Here is a 15,777-nt window from a genome sequence, read left to right on the forward strand (position 1 = left end):
ATTCTTTTATAATGTAAATTTGGGCGAGGATACGACCTATCTGATGGTAGGAAGTTACCTATCCTCGCTCGGAAACCTCTGCTATGCCATTATTCTAAAAAAAATTGTTTTTTTTTCGATCTACTTATTGTACATGTAATTTAACACCATAAGCCATAGAGAAATGTCTGGTATTAAAACAAAAAAAACCGCGTCCTAGGTACTCAAATTGAAAAACCCCTCAAAGACATCTGCCATGCCATAACATTATTTCTTAAACTTTTTTTCGATCTACTCATTGTACATTTCATTTAGACCATAAGCCATAGAGAAGAAAATCCGGTATTAAAATAAAGAAAACCGCGTCCTAAGTACTTAGATTGAAAACCTCCTCAAAAACATCTGCCATGCCATAACATTATTCCTCAAACTTTTTTCGATCTACTCATTGGACATGTCATTTAGACCATAAGCCACACCGCGTCCCAGGTACTTAATTTGAAAAATCCCTCAAACACATCTGCCATGCCTTAACATTATTTGTCAAACGTTTTTTGCACATGTCATTTAGACCATAAGCCTAGGAGGAGAAACGTCTGGTATTAAAACAAAGGAAACCGCGTCCTAGGTACTTTGATTGAGATATCCCTCAAAGACATCTGCCATGCCATTACATTATTTGTCAAACTTTTCAAACCATAAGCCATAGAGGAATATCCGATATTAAAACAAAGAAAACCGCGTACTTAATTTGAAAAATCCCTCAAAGTCATCATCTCCCATGCCATTTTGTCAACTTTTTCAGACCATAAGACATAGAGGATGGAACGGCATTAAAACAAAGAGGACCGCGTCTTAGCTTGAAAGACGAGGACTAGAACATTCCACGCGGATTACTGACCGTGATGTTCGGAGCAGTGACTGTTTAGTGACGAGATAGACGTGAGGCTCGACTTGCGGCTGCCGAGACGGGACGAGGAGGGCGAGTGAGGGGCCGACTGGCACTCCCAGCCGCTCGCACACGACTTGACGTCGCAAATAACCTTACAAACAAATTCACAGTTATACCCTATCTTGTGTGCTTAGTACGAGTGTTTTAACGTTCTCGATCGCGTAAAAGTTAACTCTAAGATAGGAGATAAGAGTTCTAGGGTCTCAGAACGCATACTGCTTCACGGCAGAAATAGGCAGGGTGGTGGTAACTACCCGTGCGGACTCACAAGAGGTCCTACCACCAGTAATTACGCAAATTATAATTTTGCAGGTTTGGTTATTCCTTCATCGTAAACATTTGTTAAGTACGTAATTCTTTTTTTAATTTTTTATTGCTTAGATGTGTGGACGAGCTCACAGCCTACCTGGGGTTAAGTGGTTACTGAAGCCCATAGACATCCAAAACTTAAATGCGCCACCCACCTTGAGATATAAGTTCTAAGGTCTCAAGTATAGTTACAACGGCTGCCCCACCCTTCAAACCGAAACGCATTACTGCTTCACGGCAGAAATACGCAGGGTGATGGTACCTACCCGTGCGTACTCACAAGAGGTCCTACCACCAGTAATTACGCAAATTATAATTTTGTAGGTTTGGTTATTCCTACATCATGAACATTTGTTATCCTTTAGGCCACAGCTTCTAAATGCCGACAATGACGACTCGTATGCAGTTAGACCAGCGCCCCTAGCGATTCCAACTACATACAGATTTAAGTTAACTTTCACGCGATCGAGAACGTTAAAAAACTCGCACTAAGCACATCGATCTGGTTTGCTTGTTTCAGTGATAGGATTCAAATGCTTTACTTGTAAACTAGCCGCCGGCAAGGTTCTCGGTTCGGCGGTGTGTCGTATTAGCTGATCGTTTCCCTCTTGAAGGTGACCGAGCTCCGCTAGCATTGCCACTTCACACTCCTGAAATAAAACAATTGGATTCTTGCTTTTTTTAAGGGATTTTACGACCTGGTAACTAAGACCTTTAAGTCAAGACTTATTTCAATTTATATTCTTATTTTTATGAAAAATTATAATATGGAGTGAAATAAAATGAAATGACATGATATGATATGGGATGAAATATAATCTCAGTAAAATGGTGGTCATTTACTGAGATTTTTTCAGTGGACTTTTTGGAGGATCCCGAGAAGTTACGTCCAGCGGCTTTGTTTCATTTTCCCACATTTGTGCACTTTCACAGATATTAAACAGCTAAATAACCACCGTTATTACACATTTAAGCCTGAAGAAGCACTAAATAGACAAAATAAAACAAATCACACAACTTCACTCCTCGCGTTCCCGCCAAAAAGTCCATTAAATTCTCGCTTCGATTCATGAACATAGAGCTGTAGAGGTTTAGCGTATAGATCCGTCCATTACCACCACAGGGTTGAGCAGCGACACGAAGTGACAGAAGCGGCTCCGTTCCTCGATCAAGGCTGCCTTAACAGCCTTCTCTTCCATTTCTTCCAATTGCTGCTTGCGTTCTTGAACGTCCTGTAATTTAAAGAAATCAGTCAATGTCAACTATTTTTAATATTGCATCATCGTTGATTCTTCTTCGAAACGCATAAAGTTGTGGGTTTTACTCTAGCCACGGTTACGCTGAAATAGCCCCTAAGGCTATCAGCTTAGGTAGGAAAGAAGAAAAAAAAAAAAAAAAAAAAGTGGGTTTTACAGTAGTAGTTGTTTTAATCTAGTATATGGATGGTAGAGGTAAGGAGAACAGTCTCTGTGTGTGAAAAAGTGTCCGTTAAAATCTGCTAAATAAGGATGGCGCTACAGTAGCAACCGGGTAAATTTTAAAAAGGCGCTGAAAGTTATTAGAAGAAGATAGAGAAATAAAAAAGGAAGAAAGAACTGTAAGCACTACAAAATCACAAAAAGTATTTTATTTAAAGCCGATAAGAAAATGCAATCGATGTCTCCACGTTTTACCGCAGCAATAATTTTAGGTTATATTGACGAAATTAGTTTGGACTACGTAAACATGTGAGGTCTTGTATATTACACTGTCACTAACTACTCTAGTCATTAAATATATTAAATTTTCAAACTCAGCATATTTCAATCAGGTAACAACTGCTCAATTCATATCATACCCTGTGCCTATGCTAGCGCCATTCTGGAGGATTTTTGAACTGTTATTTAGAACACTTTTTCAAGCCGTCCTCCTTACCTCTATCCTCCATAATCTAGTACTACATTCCTCTGAAACTAGCTCCCTTCTAGGTCCAAAATGTCTCCTTCTTATTCCCTAGGGTCATTAATGAAACAAACTAAATAATCTAACAAAGAGTAACAAAGAGTAGCCCTTTTAATAGCATGCAATAGTGAGATTTCTTTTAGATAAAAATATACGTAGAATAATAATTCGATTATAAAGTCGTTTGTGAAAGCAAACTAAACCGGCCTGTGGATCGTTCTCCAATATATAGACTCTGGCACATTAGAATGATGTGACACAACGCATCTCTATGTATACTTGATGTCGGTTCTTAGTTTGAAGATGCAGATGCAGACTATACACAACAGTGTGCTTAGTGCGATTTTTTTAACGTTCTCGACAGCGTAAAAGTTAGCTCATATTTGTATGGAACGGGATCGTTTGCGTACGTTTGACGCTAGGGGCGCTGTTCCAACTGCATAAACAAAATTGGCTTAACTTTTACGCTATCAAGAACTTTAAGAAACTCGCACTAAGCAGACTGGAGCTTTATCAGGAGTCCACAACAGCCAATACTTTATTGCCATTTTTTTTTTATTGCGTAGATGGGTGGACGAGCTAACAGCCCACCTGGTGTTAAGTGGTAACTGGAGCCCATGGACATCTACAACGTAAATGCGCCACCCACCTTGAGATATAAGTTCTAAGATCTCAGTATAGTTACAACGGCTGCCCCACCCTTCAAACCAAAACGGATTGTAGGGACACAGTTTAGCAGCGTAAGCAGTTCTGTACATCGCTTGCATTTGGTCAGTCGTACATAGCCCACCCGACACGGCTGACATTTGTGAATATACGGAGTTAAATTGGAACCAACTTGTTTTATTAATAAAGGGCATTTTACACCCTTTACTCTTGCATAAGCAACCGTACACGCATTACTGCTTCACGGCCGAAATAGGCAGGGCGGTGGTACGTACCCGCGCGGACTCACAAAAGGTTCTGCCACCAGTAAAATTATCGCCTCTTTATTTGATAAGAAATAACGTCACCTGCATGCAAACGTCGGCCCTTCGTTTAGCGTCGGGCGGTGCTCTCCTGGCTTTCCTGGCGTGGCGCTGCGCTTCCGTCATCCTCCTCCTGAGTTCTGCTCGAGCGCGTTTACATTCCCTCGCGTGATCGCGGCTCAGGGCACCCGTGGCGCTGCCGCCGCGCCGCCAATCATCCGCGCGTTCAGACAGCGGTGTTATCATGGTCTCCATAAGAGCACTGTAATGACATTACAATCGAATTTTATTTTTTTTACTTTTTGGCGTTAGCTCTAGGAGTGAAGTTGTGTGATTTGTTTTATCTATATATTAATATGCGAAGGAAAACTTTGTATACCTTTTTACGAAAATTGCGCAGACGGAGGAGTACGAAATTTCCCACACATATAGAGAATATAGAGGAGTGCAGAATGCTAATATTTTTTTACATTATGCCTAAAAAATACATTAAATCAAAAAAGAAAACATTACACACACCATGTATTTGACGCCCACACGCATTCATACTATTTATTTATTGTCAAACTTTTGTTCTTGACGTCTGTGGTCAAATTGAGAATAGATTAAATATTGTTTGTCTTTATTAACATTTTTCTACAGTGTAGTCTTGGCCAAATTTGTGATTATAGAAGTATAATAGTCTTTGAAAAAAGAATCTTAATTGTGTACAAATTTATAATTTCAATTAATTATTTATAGTCGAATTTCGACTACCGGGGGACCACTAGTTTTGTCTATTTAGTGTTTCTTTAGATTTAAATGTATAAAAACGGTGGTTTATTAACTGTTTAATATCTGTGAAAGTGCACAAATGTGGGAAAATCAAACAAAGCCGCTGGACGTAACTTCACGGGATCCTCCAAAAACTCCACTGAAAAAATTTCAGTAACTGACTACCATTTTACTGAGATTATATTTCGTCCCATATCATCTCATTTCATTTCACTCCATGTTATCATTTTTCATAAAAATAAGAATATAAATTAAAATAAGATATGACTTAAAGGTCTTAGTTACCAGATCATAAAATCCCTTAAAAAAATCGAATATTTTTAACACGTTGACTGCGAGACTATATTAAGAAGGATTTTTAACCAGTGCGTATGAGGTCTTTCTAAGGCAAGATTGGACTTGTTTACGCTATGAGACCTTATAGGCCTCAAGAATGTTTTCGAATATACCCATACTTATAAAAATGTGGAATTGTCGCACCAAGCAAAAAGTTTTGACTGCGGCATCAGGGAATAGTCGCTTGTGGAGCTTTTAAGTCACATAACGCAGCCAACGCGTTAAAACATCACAACTGGACTACCAAACTGAATACGTGAGATCTTCATCCTGTGTGCTCAGTACAAGTTTTTTAACTTTTCGATCGCGTTAAAGTTAACTCAAATTTAAGTATGAAGTTGGAATGTTTGTCGCTAAGGGCGCGGTCCCAACTATTACGCGATCGAGAAGTTAAAAAACTCGAACTAAGCACACTGGTTCAAGTTGAAGGTTTTTTTATATCTTTATTAGTTTCGTAGACAGACGATCCTACCTGTTGATGGTGAGTAATTACAGTTATTCATCTATGTCAGCACTACCAATATCTATATATTAATACGTGAAGCAAAAACTTTGTACCCCTTTTTTACGAAAATTGCGCGGATGGAGGAGTATGAAATTTCCCACACTTATAGAGAAAGAGTGCAGAATGCTAATTTTTTTTTTAAATTATGCATTAGTAATACGTTAAATCAATAAAAAAAACATTACACACACTACCCTGTATTTGAAATATAAAACACATTTAAAAACTCTTTGTTTATTGTCAAACTTTGGTTATTGCTTAATGCCTGTGGTCAAATTGAGAATAGGTTATTATTGTTTATCTTTAATATTATTTGTCTATAGTGTAGTCTTGGCGAAATCTGTCACTATAGAAGTATAATAGTCTTTGACAATAGAACCTTAATAATGTTCAAACTTATAATTTCAATTAATTATAGTCGAATTTCGAGTACTGCGGGATCGCTAGTATTGACAAAATTCTGACCTGATTTCCTTCGAAATATAAATAAATAAATAAATATTTACTAACAATCACGCCACGTTAACTGGTCCCGTGATAAGTTCGTAAAGAACTTGTGTTACAGGTACCAGATAACGGAAATAAACGTAAGATTTTTATTATACACATACATATATTTTTTAATATACATCCATAACCCTAGAAAAGACATTTATATTTATCATACAAATATCTTCCCTTGGCGGGATTCGAACCCGCGACCCCCTTGTGTAGTGACCATGTCACTTACCACTACACCAGACGGCCGTTCAAATGTCACTGTATTGATAATTAAATTTATACAGTTAATTTTTTGATGAGCGAATTCCTACATGGAACTTCTCGAGGTTTAGGATCCTTCTTCATAATAAATCATTCACTGTGTGAAAACTCGTATAGACTATGTCTAACGATAAGTTCCTTTGGCATAATAATCATTAAATCATAAAAGCTCGTATGTACCACATCCAACAAGGATATACAAAGATGTAAATCAAATGTCATAGAATTATTAAAACGCAAACTATTATCGAGTTGCAAACGGCTTTGTTCGTTTATTTCAAATACTAAGAGGAAAATCTCAATTAAATTCACATTTTATATATTTCATTAAAAATTTTATTATTCTGAATACAAAATATAAGGAAGCATGATGTCACAATTCACCGCATCAATAAATCATCATTTCTGCCGTGAAGCAGTAATGTGTTTCGGTTTGAAGGGTGGGGCAGCCGTTGTAACTATACTGAGACCTTAGAACTTATCTCAAGGTGGGTGGCGCATTTACGTTATAGATGTCTATGGGCTCCAGTAACCACTTAACACCAGGTGGGCTTTAAGCTCGTCCACCCATCTAAGCAATAAAAAAAAAAGAAGAAGATATATAGCATATAGGAGGATGACAAAATATTACATGCTTTTATTAGCCGCAATCTGTTAGGAATGCTTTAAAGATTTCTTCGCTACCTCATAGAGCTGCCCTTTATGACAAGAGTTTTTTTAGTATGTCAACAAGAATATATAATAAACTATACCTATATATATATATATAAAAGAAAGTCGTGTTAGTTACACTATTTACTAACTCAAGAATGGCTGAACTGATTTGGCTGTAAATTGGTGAGGAGGTAGCTTAGAACCAGGAGAAGGACATAGGATACTTTTTATCACGTTCCCGTGGGACGTGACATAAAACGTGATATAACACAACGCAACTGATATGGAATAACAAAACGCAACTGACAGCTAAACGTAATATGAGTCGTCTATTATCAAAGGTGGCAATCTGTACATTTGGACAAAATTTTTTTATTGATATGTCAATACAGATTGATTTGAATATAATCGTCTCCTTCAAAGAATACGGTTCAAAACTTGCATTAAATAAAGGTTAATAGTTAACCAGTTATTTATCTAAGATGTCGTTCCGAAGAGTTTTGTGACTGCCAATGGAATACAAAGTCAATAATTCGTTTTTCTGATTTACCAATCATTGTCCAAAAGTCAGATTGTCGGCTTTGATAATAGTCGACTCATATATTCTATGGTTAATTATCGTAGAATTTTGAAGTTGACGTGTTTAAAACAAACAGTGTGGCGGAACAAAGTTCGCCGGGTCCGCTAGAAAACTATAAAAATTTTGAAGACAGTAAATTTACAAGATTTTAAGCAAAAATTGCAAGTATTTTTATTAGATAAGGCTTACTATACTATGTCAGAATATTTAAACGATAACATTAGATAATTTAGATGATAAAGTAAAATAGAGTTACAATAATTATAATTTAAGTTTAATGTTTTTATGTAGATTATACTTACACCTAATATTTGTACGCTTTATTAGCAAGACATAGTGATACATTTATTAATACTAGAGGTCCCGCAGTAGTCGAAATTCGACTATAATTAATTGGAATTGTAAGTTTGTAAACTATTGATTGTATTTTATACTTCTATAATCACAAATTTCGTCAAGGCTACTCTATAAAAAAAAAAAAAGACAAATAATATATTTCATCTATTCTCAATTTGACCACAGACGTCAAGAATAAAAGTTTAACAAGAAATATGCAAGTATGCATGCGTGTGTGCGTCAAATACATGGTATGTAGTGTGTGTAATGTTTTCTTTATTGATTTAATGTATCTTTTATGCATTATTTTAAAAAAATATTAGCATTGTGCACTCCTTCTCTATATTCTCTATAAGTGTAGAAAATTTCATACTCCTCCGTCCGCGCAATTTTCGTAAAAAGGGATACAAAGTTTTTGCTTCACGTATTAATATATAGATTAAGCACCATCTTTGTTAACCTATGACCACAAATAATAATATAATAAAAAAGCACATGCAGATATATGTATATCGTAGCACATACATATGTATATTTACACAATGACATCATATTACATAACATCATATTGTTGGTATGTTGGTATGTGTTCTGTGCATGTCGTTCACTTTTATTGATATTCTATTACTACGTCGCTATACTTCTGGTCGTGATATTGGTTGGCGTGTGTTTAATTAACAACTAGAGGATAACCCAGCTTAGCTCGGTATTTTTTATTTTTTTTGATAAATTGTTTTTTTTTTTGGAAATTGTATTTATAACTTATATTTGAATAAGAATTACATATTGATATTATATTATTTGTTATTTTCGTTCAATAAAAAAAAAAGTTTATGTTTAAGTTGATTATATCGATAAAGTTGATTATGGAAAACACGAATAAAACAACATTTTCTGAAAATAAATCGTAGCTAGATCGATTTATCGCCCTGTATACTAAATTTTATGAAAATCGTTGGAGCCGTTTCCGAGGTTCAGATTATATATATATTTACATAGTATAAAACAAAGTCGCTTTCTCTGTCCCTATATCTGTCTGTCCCTATGTTTGCTTAAATCTTTAAAACTACGCAACGGATTTTGATGCGGTTTTTTTAATAGATAGAGTGATTGTTGAGGAAGGTTTATATGTATAATAACATCCATTAAATAGTGGAGAAATCAATAATAAATTACAGCTTCCGAAGCGAAGCGAGAGCGGGTCGCTAGTATATTTATGTACAAGAATTGCTCGTTTAAAGATATAAGGTTTCACAGACCTACTTCAGTCCACTTCACGGGAGACCTACCACGGTCTGACAGCCTATATCTTGCCGTGGTACATGTACCACCAGGCGCCCGATCGAAAGATCTCCATGACGCGACATTGCATTAGTTGGTATTCATAATTACGGTCAGTCTCCTGGGTATTTCGCTATCGCGATCGGTCTTTAGCTACGCACTTAGCTTAGGGCCAGATTGACCAGATTATTTTCATCTCCGCTGCCACAACTCGACACTAAGTCTGCTTCGGACGAGCAACTTTTCGCTTGGAGTTGTCTACTCCAGTACTTGCCTCGGGATGTGTATGAGCTCTCTTCCTAAGAGTATGGTCTATTCTACGGCACGCTTCTCACAAGCGTTCGTTGGTATTACCTAGTATTCTTTGGTTTCTAAAACGCAGAGAATTTAGAAAGAAGGCATGCCTGTTTCGCGACAGGTTCAGACGGAATGGTGATACCCACTGGTGGGAATCTACACTATCACCAATAAATGATTGATATTGATGCATTGATGAAATTGATGATCGCAGCGTGGTGGTACGATAAAAAAATGAACGCTGATGGCTATTCCCCGGTTACAGGCCTAGTCGCCTATTGCGACACCCATAAAACTACATATATCAGGTGATGGTATGGTGTGTCAACATCACCCAACTAACTTGTCCGTATATACCCCGAAAATATATTCTAAGATCATATTTGAATTTTTTTTTTATTGCTTAGATGGATGGACGAGCTCACAGCCCACCTCTGTTAAGTAGTTACTGGAGCCCATAGACATTTACAACGTAAATGCGCCACCCACCTTGAGATATAAGTTCTAAGATATCAGTATAGTTACAACGGCTACCCTTCAGACCGAAACGCATTACTGCTTCACGGCAGAAATACGCAGGGCGGTGGTACCTACCCGCACGGACTCACAAGAGGTCCTACCACCAGTTGAATCCAATAAAACTAATAACAACGTATTCTCTACCTGATGAAAGTCTTCATTCTGGTTTCGATGGCGCGATGTCGAAGGCACACCCGCGTCAGGGCTGTGCCGATCTCCTTCGTTGCGCCTGAAATAAATAAATAAACAACAATAAATCTTACTTTCCTTGTATTGCTTTGATAAGTGACCCAGATGACAGCCCTGTGGGTGTTAATTAATTACGGACGCCCGTAGAAATCACAACTAGAGAGCAACAGGTGCACAACTAGAGCGCAAGTGAGAAAATAATGTATTTTTGAAGATTCATCGTAATATGAACAAGGAGAATTCATTCCTGAACCGAATGGTACGCGGCAAGAACAATATCTGGAACGAACAGTTGATGAAGGCAGTTGTACTCTGCTCCGATGACGGCCGGTGCGAAAAATTAGAAGACAGCATCATCTCCAATAATTCTTCAGAGCCCTCAGAAACTAAACACAGACTTGATGTTTGGTAGTACCCGGTGCCCATGTTGATCACAAAGTGATCACCGTCTCAAATATCAAATCTCTCAAATTTGTATGGAGTTGGAACAGCGCCCCGTAGCGGCAAATGAAGGGAAGTTGTTGCAATTCCATACAAATTTTACCCGATCGAAAAGTTAAAAAACTAGCACTAAGCACACTATGGGGAAGCTGTTTCAACTGCATACGTCGTGTTTGAAGTCATCGTGGCCTAAAGGATAAGAGGTCCGGTGCATTTGTATATAGCGATGCACCGGTGTTCGAATCTCGCAGGCGGGTAGCCTACCAATTTTTCTAATGAAATACGTATTTAACAATTGTTCACGATTGACTTCCACGGTGAAGGAATAACATCGTGTAATAAAAATCAAACCCGTAAAATTATAATTTGTGTAATTACTGGTGGTAGGACCTCTTGTGACTCCGTACGGGTAGGTACCACCACCCCACTTATTTCTGCCGTGAAGCAATAATGCGTTTCGGTTTGAAGGGTGGGGCAGCCGTTGTAACTATACTGAGACCTTAGAACTTATATCTCAAGGTGTGTGGCGCATTTACGTTGTAGATGTCTATGGGTTCCAGTAACCACTTAACACCAGATGGGCTTTGAGCTCGTCCACATATCTATGCAATAAAAAATAAAAAATACGACTTTGAGTTAACTTTTACGCGATCGAGAAGTTAAAAAACTCGGACTAAGCACACATAACGGATTGCACGGCGAAAGTAGTCACGACAGCGAGGCAAATGTATTTAGGCGAATTAGAGTTAATAAATCGCGTCACAACAAATACTTATCGTTACGTTATATTATCGGTTACATAAACAATCACCCACATTATCGCAAGCAAAACATTGACACGCAATTACCTCTTTTGCTCGACGGGGTTTCCCCGTTACTGAGAAAACATAACAATGAAATATGAGCCTTAAGACGTTTGAATTAGAATTGAAATAAAATTGCTCTGTCTTGAATAGTGATCGGACGTATCAATGAAACAATTCACGAACTCTCTTAATATATTCGTGTCCTTATACGACTAAAACACAATAACGATTTAGCCAAAATTTAAGGTAGCAAATGAGGTCTGACTTTAGTTAATTATACTTAATAGTTTCAAATAAAATCAAATCAAATAAATAAAAATAAAAAAAATTCAACATAAATGAAAGTACATACTTGTTGAACGTCAAAAGAACTATTTGATATTCCGTTTATTTGATATACCGAGTGCTATTATGAAGTCGAAATTGAAATCGAGTCATCAATTTAATCGAGTAACAAATACGAATCTAACAAGTTTAAATCTAAATCAAGCACGTAGGGAATACGTAAAATAAAACCATCGTCTTCCGTGATGAAGGAATGATGTCATGTAATAAATATTAAACCAGCCTATTTTATAGCCTAACTAGCTGACCCGGCAGACTTCGTAGTGCCTCAATCGATAAATAAAAGACCAAAACTTTTGTATAAAATAAACTTAAAACAAACAAAAGGAATCCGTCCGACGGGGGACACAACAAAGGGAAAACAAAATTGTTATTTCTATTTAATTCCGAGCATTCTCATATTTATCCACCTTTTAAACCTTCTCTGGACTTCCACAAATAATTGAAGACCAAAATTAGTCAAATCGGTCCAGCCGTTCTCGAGTTTTAGCGAGACTAAGGAACAGCAATTCATTTTTATGTATATAGATTATGGGTAAGTTATTTATTGTGATTGCTCAAATGTAGGTAGGTTGCGTCAATTTAAATCGCGACACAACCATGCGGACCTGGTTGTAGGGTGGTGCAACTAAGACGATTTTTTGAAGTGAAAACTTCTTTAGAATCGTTGTGATTTCAAACCGGATGCAACGGAAAAAACGACAGGTAAGAGACACAAATACAAAAATGTGTAGGATGAAGCCAGCAAAGAATGAGACAGAAATATACATACTATGTAATACAGCGCCATCTGTGAGATTTTTTAATACTCACGTGTGTATGAAAGCTCTTGTAGTGAATTTTAATTTAGGATTATACGTGAAATTAAAATATCAATTCACAGAGGGCGCTACCTCATACTATAAAAGATGATTTACAATTATTTACTAATGACAAAATTTTACAAATACTTAAGACGTTTAGGATAATTGTATTTTAATTTTGGAAGGTTTCACTTCTACCACGTGTGAGTTGCACACATTTTGTTTTTTTTCCTTCCTATTCGCTGGTAGCCTAAGGTTCTATTGCAGCTACGCCCGGACGAGTAGGTGAGCTCACGGGCTCAACCCGAGAGAATTTATTAACACTAAGCCTAGCAAGAGCAGTGCTTCACTGAATCTACAACCGGATCGGAATCGCCACCCACTGAGAAGATCCGGCGATAAACTCAGCGGACTGTGTTTATGGGATTAGACAATGCGCTTCTTTCTTTCTGGTCGTTCCCTCAATGCTGAGGATCGTGACTTGTCAATCTTCTCCACTCGGTCCGGTTCTGCGCCATATGTACCGCTCCCTGTATCTGGCCTCCAGTCACCTCCTTGAGTTGGTCAACCCATCTAGCTGGCGCTCTTCCTCTAGCGCGCTTCCCCTCCATTTGTCCGAGAATTGTGAGTTTCTCCAGGCTGTGCAATGAGGATCGCATTATGTGCCCAAAGAAACTCCGGATCCTTTCCTAGCACATAGTCAGCATGCGCATTCAGACTTAAATCATATTATGTCTCAAGGTAAATTATAAAATACACTAAGTAATACTAATACAAATAAACGGACTATAAATACAAGATATACAAATAAACGTTTTATTGCACATACTCACATTAAATCTTGGCACAAACATAGATTGTAAAATATACAAGATCATTGCAAACACGTTTCTATTTATTTATTTATTTCATTTTCCGTTTATTGCTAAACTTCATAGATAAACGTGTGGGTTGTGAATCCAAAAGGTGGATTTCGAGTTTCGACTCTTTTTTTTTATTGTATACATACAAATTATAGTACGCTTTATAAAAAACAGCTGTAACAAGGTGTCCAGAAAGGGTAACGGGGGTATTTGTTTTTGTGTCTTATTCGAAACGGGGCGACGAAATGGAGCGGGGAGGGGTTCGTGGCATCCGCCATTTTGTGGAGTTTTAGTCATGACGGAACAGTACTCGGGGAGCAAAATGGGGCCACTTGCCATACTCAAATGACTCCGTGGAAGTTGTTAACCAATTATTCCCTAATAAAGTCATTTCGCGAAGGGGTAACATCAACTGGCCTCCCAGAAGCCCCGAGCTTAGCCTGCTTGACTATTTTGCATGGGGATACCTTAAAAGTAAGGCTTATCAAAATAATCCGACAAACCTAACCCAATTGAAGCAAAACATCAGGTCAGAAATGGCGGCAATATCGAGAGCTATGTGTCGACGTGTTATCGCCAATTTCGTTCCCGTTTAGAACAGTGCCAGCAACGTAACGGTCATCATTTGGATAACATCATGTTTTCGAAATAATTTTCCAATTGCTAAACGCTAACAATAAACAATATTTTTTTATTACTTACAGATAATTTTTGTTTTATTGAACTTACAAATACCCGATACCCTTTCTGGACACCCTGTATATCTCAATATGGTCTTCAATATGGTCTCAATTCATTGTTTAATAATTAATCATCTCTTTAATTAAAACCACTTTTAGCCTTTTAAACTTGCGTTTTTATTAGCTTTAAAATTGTTACTGCCCTTGTGGTTAGACTAGTATACAGCCCGCCTGATGGTGAGGGCGCGGCGGCCCACCGGCGCGGACATCAGCAATGCCAGGGACAGAGCCGAGCTGCAGCCTACCGTTTTATGTCCACCATTCGAATACCATACAATTTTCGTGGTCACAGGTGACTGACGAAACAGTAGCTTTAGAGAAAGACTCGAGAAATCCGAAGAAAATACTATAATCACCTGAAATTACCAGTAACTAAGCAACAATTAAACATAAGACAGATCCTGATCTCCTCTTTTTTTTTATTGCTTAGATGGGTGAACGAGCTCACAGCCCACCTGATGTTAAGTGGTTACTGAAGCCCATAGACATCTACAACGTAAATGCGCCACCCACCTTGAGGTATAAGTTCTAAGGTTTCAAGTATAGTTACAATGGCTGCCCCACCCTTCGAACCGAAACGCATAACTGCTTCACGGCAGAAATAGGCAGGGCGGTGGTACCTACCCGTGCGGACTCACCAGAGGTCCTACCAACAGTGAAATCTGCCAATTTATAGCAATAAATAAATAATCAAACATAGTACTTTTGAAATTTCTGGATACGCGGCTTTACCTTGTCACCTTGCTGACCCACGCACTCCGGTGGTAAACACCTTCGTTGAGTCAACAAATTGAATAAGAATTATAATTAACACTAATAGTGTCCGCAACTCAAAACTCTATAAAATAGGTAAACAAGTTCTCGTTGATTGTATTATGAACATATACGAGTATATTACATAACGTGACGTGACGATTATTATTCAAGTTATATTTTAATCGTACAACCTATATCTGAAGCTTTAGGCTGATCAATGAATATGGAACTATAGATAAGGACTTTGTTACGCCAGTAAGAGTAACGCCATCTATCGCCGAACAGCCGAACGAATATCGAAGGATATAGTAACATCGAGAACGCTCGAAAAGTACAACGCCATCTATTTACAGATAGTGGAAACACATCGAAAGTACTCGACTTGTGAGGAATGTTCTCGACGATTCTAGGGATGTCGTATCGACTACAAAAGCGTTGTAGAGATGGCACGCAGTCAGTCAGTAATCGGAACTACTCAAAGCGAAAGGATCACCTGAAGCGAAACGGAAGAAGCAAATTGAGAATATTAAAGTGTTCTGTGTGCGTTCTAAGCGATAAATGCAGTTTTAAGTTGTACTTTGGTGGAACATTTATTTATCCCAAACCCCAGCGCGTAACAATATATTTTATTACATATAGTC

General features: G+C 37.7%; 1 protein-coding gene across 7 annotated transcripts in view; it reads right to left on the bottom strand.

Annotated features, from left to right (window-relative positions):
- The window catches only part of LOC101737188 (protein MTSS 2), a 181,854-nt gene that overhangs the window by 46,242 nt on the left and 119,835 nt on the right, over nucleotides 1–15,777 (bottom strand). For all 7 annotated transcript variants that reach the window (XM_038021148.2, XM_038021146.2, XM_062676814.1 and 4 more), the window contains exons 4-8: nucleotides 10,338–10,422; nucleotides 4,195–4,411; nucleotides 2,356–2,472; nucleotides 1,783–1,890; nucleotides 881–1,022 (exon numbers count right to left, since the gene is read on the bottom strand). In XM_038021148.2, coding sequence (XP_037877076.1) covers nucleotides 881–1,022; nucleotides 1,783–1,890; nucleotides 2,356–2,472; nucleotides 4,195–4,411; nucleotides 10,338–10,422 — 669 coding nt within the window. The remainder of the gene's footprint in view (nucleotides 1–880; nucleotides 1,023–1,782; nucleotides 1,891–2,355; nucleotides 2,473–4,194; nucleotides 4,412–10,337; nucleotides 10,423–15,777) is intronic.

Source organism: Bombyx mori, chromosome 28 (genome assembly GCF_030269925.1).
Source record: "Bombyx mori chromosome 28, ASM3026992v2".
Lineage (NCBI taxonomy): Eukaryota > Metazoa > Arthropoda > Insecta > Lepidoptera > Bombycidae > Bombyx > Bombyx mori.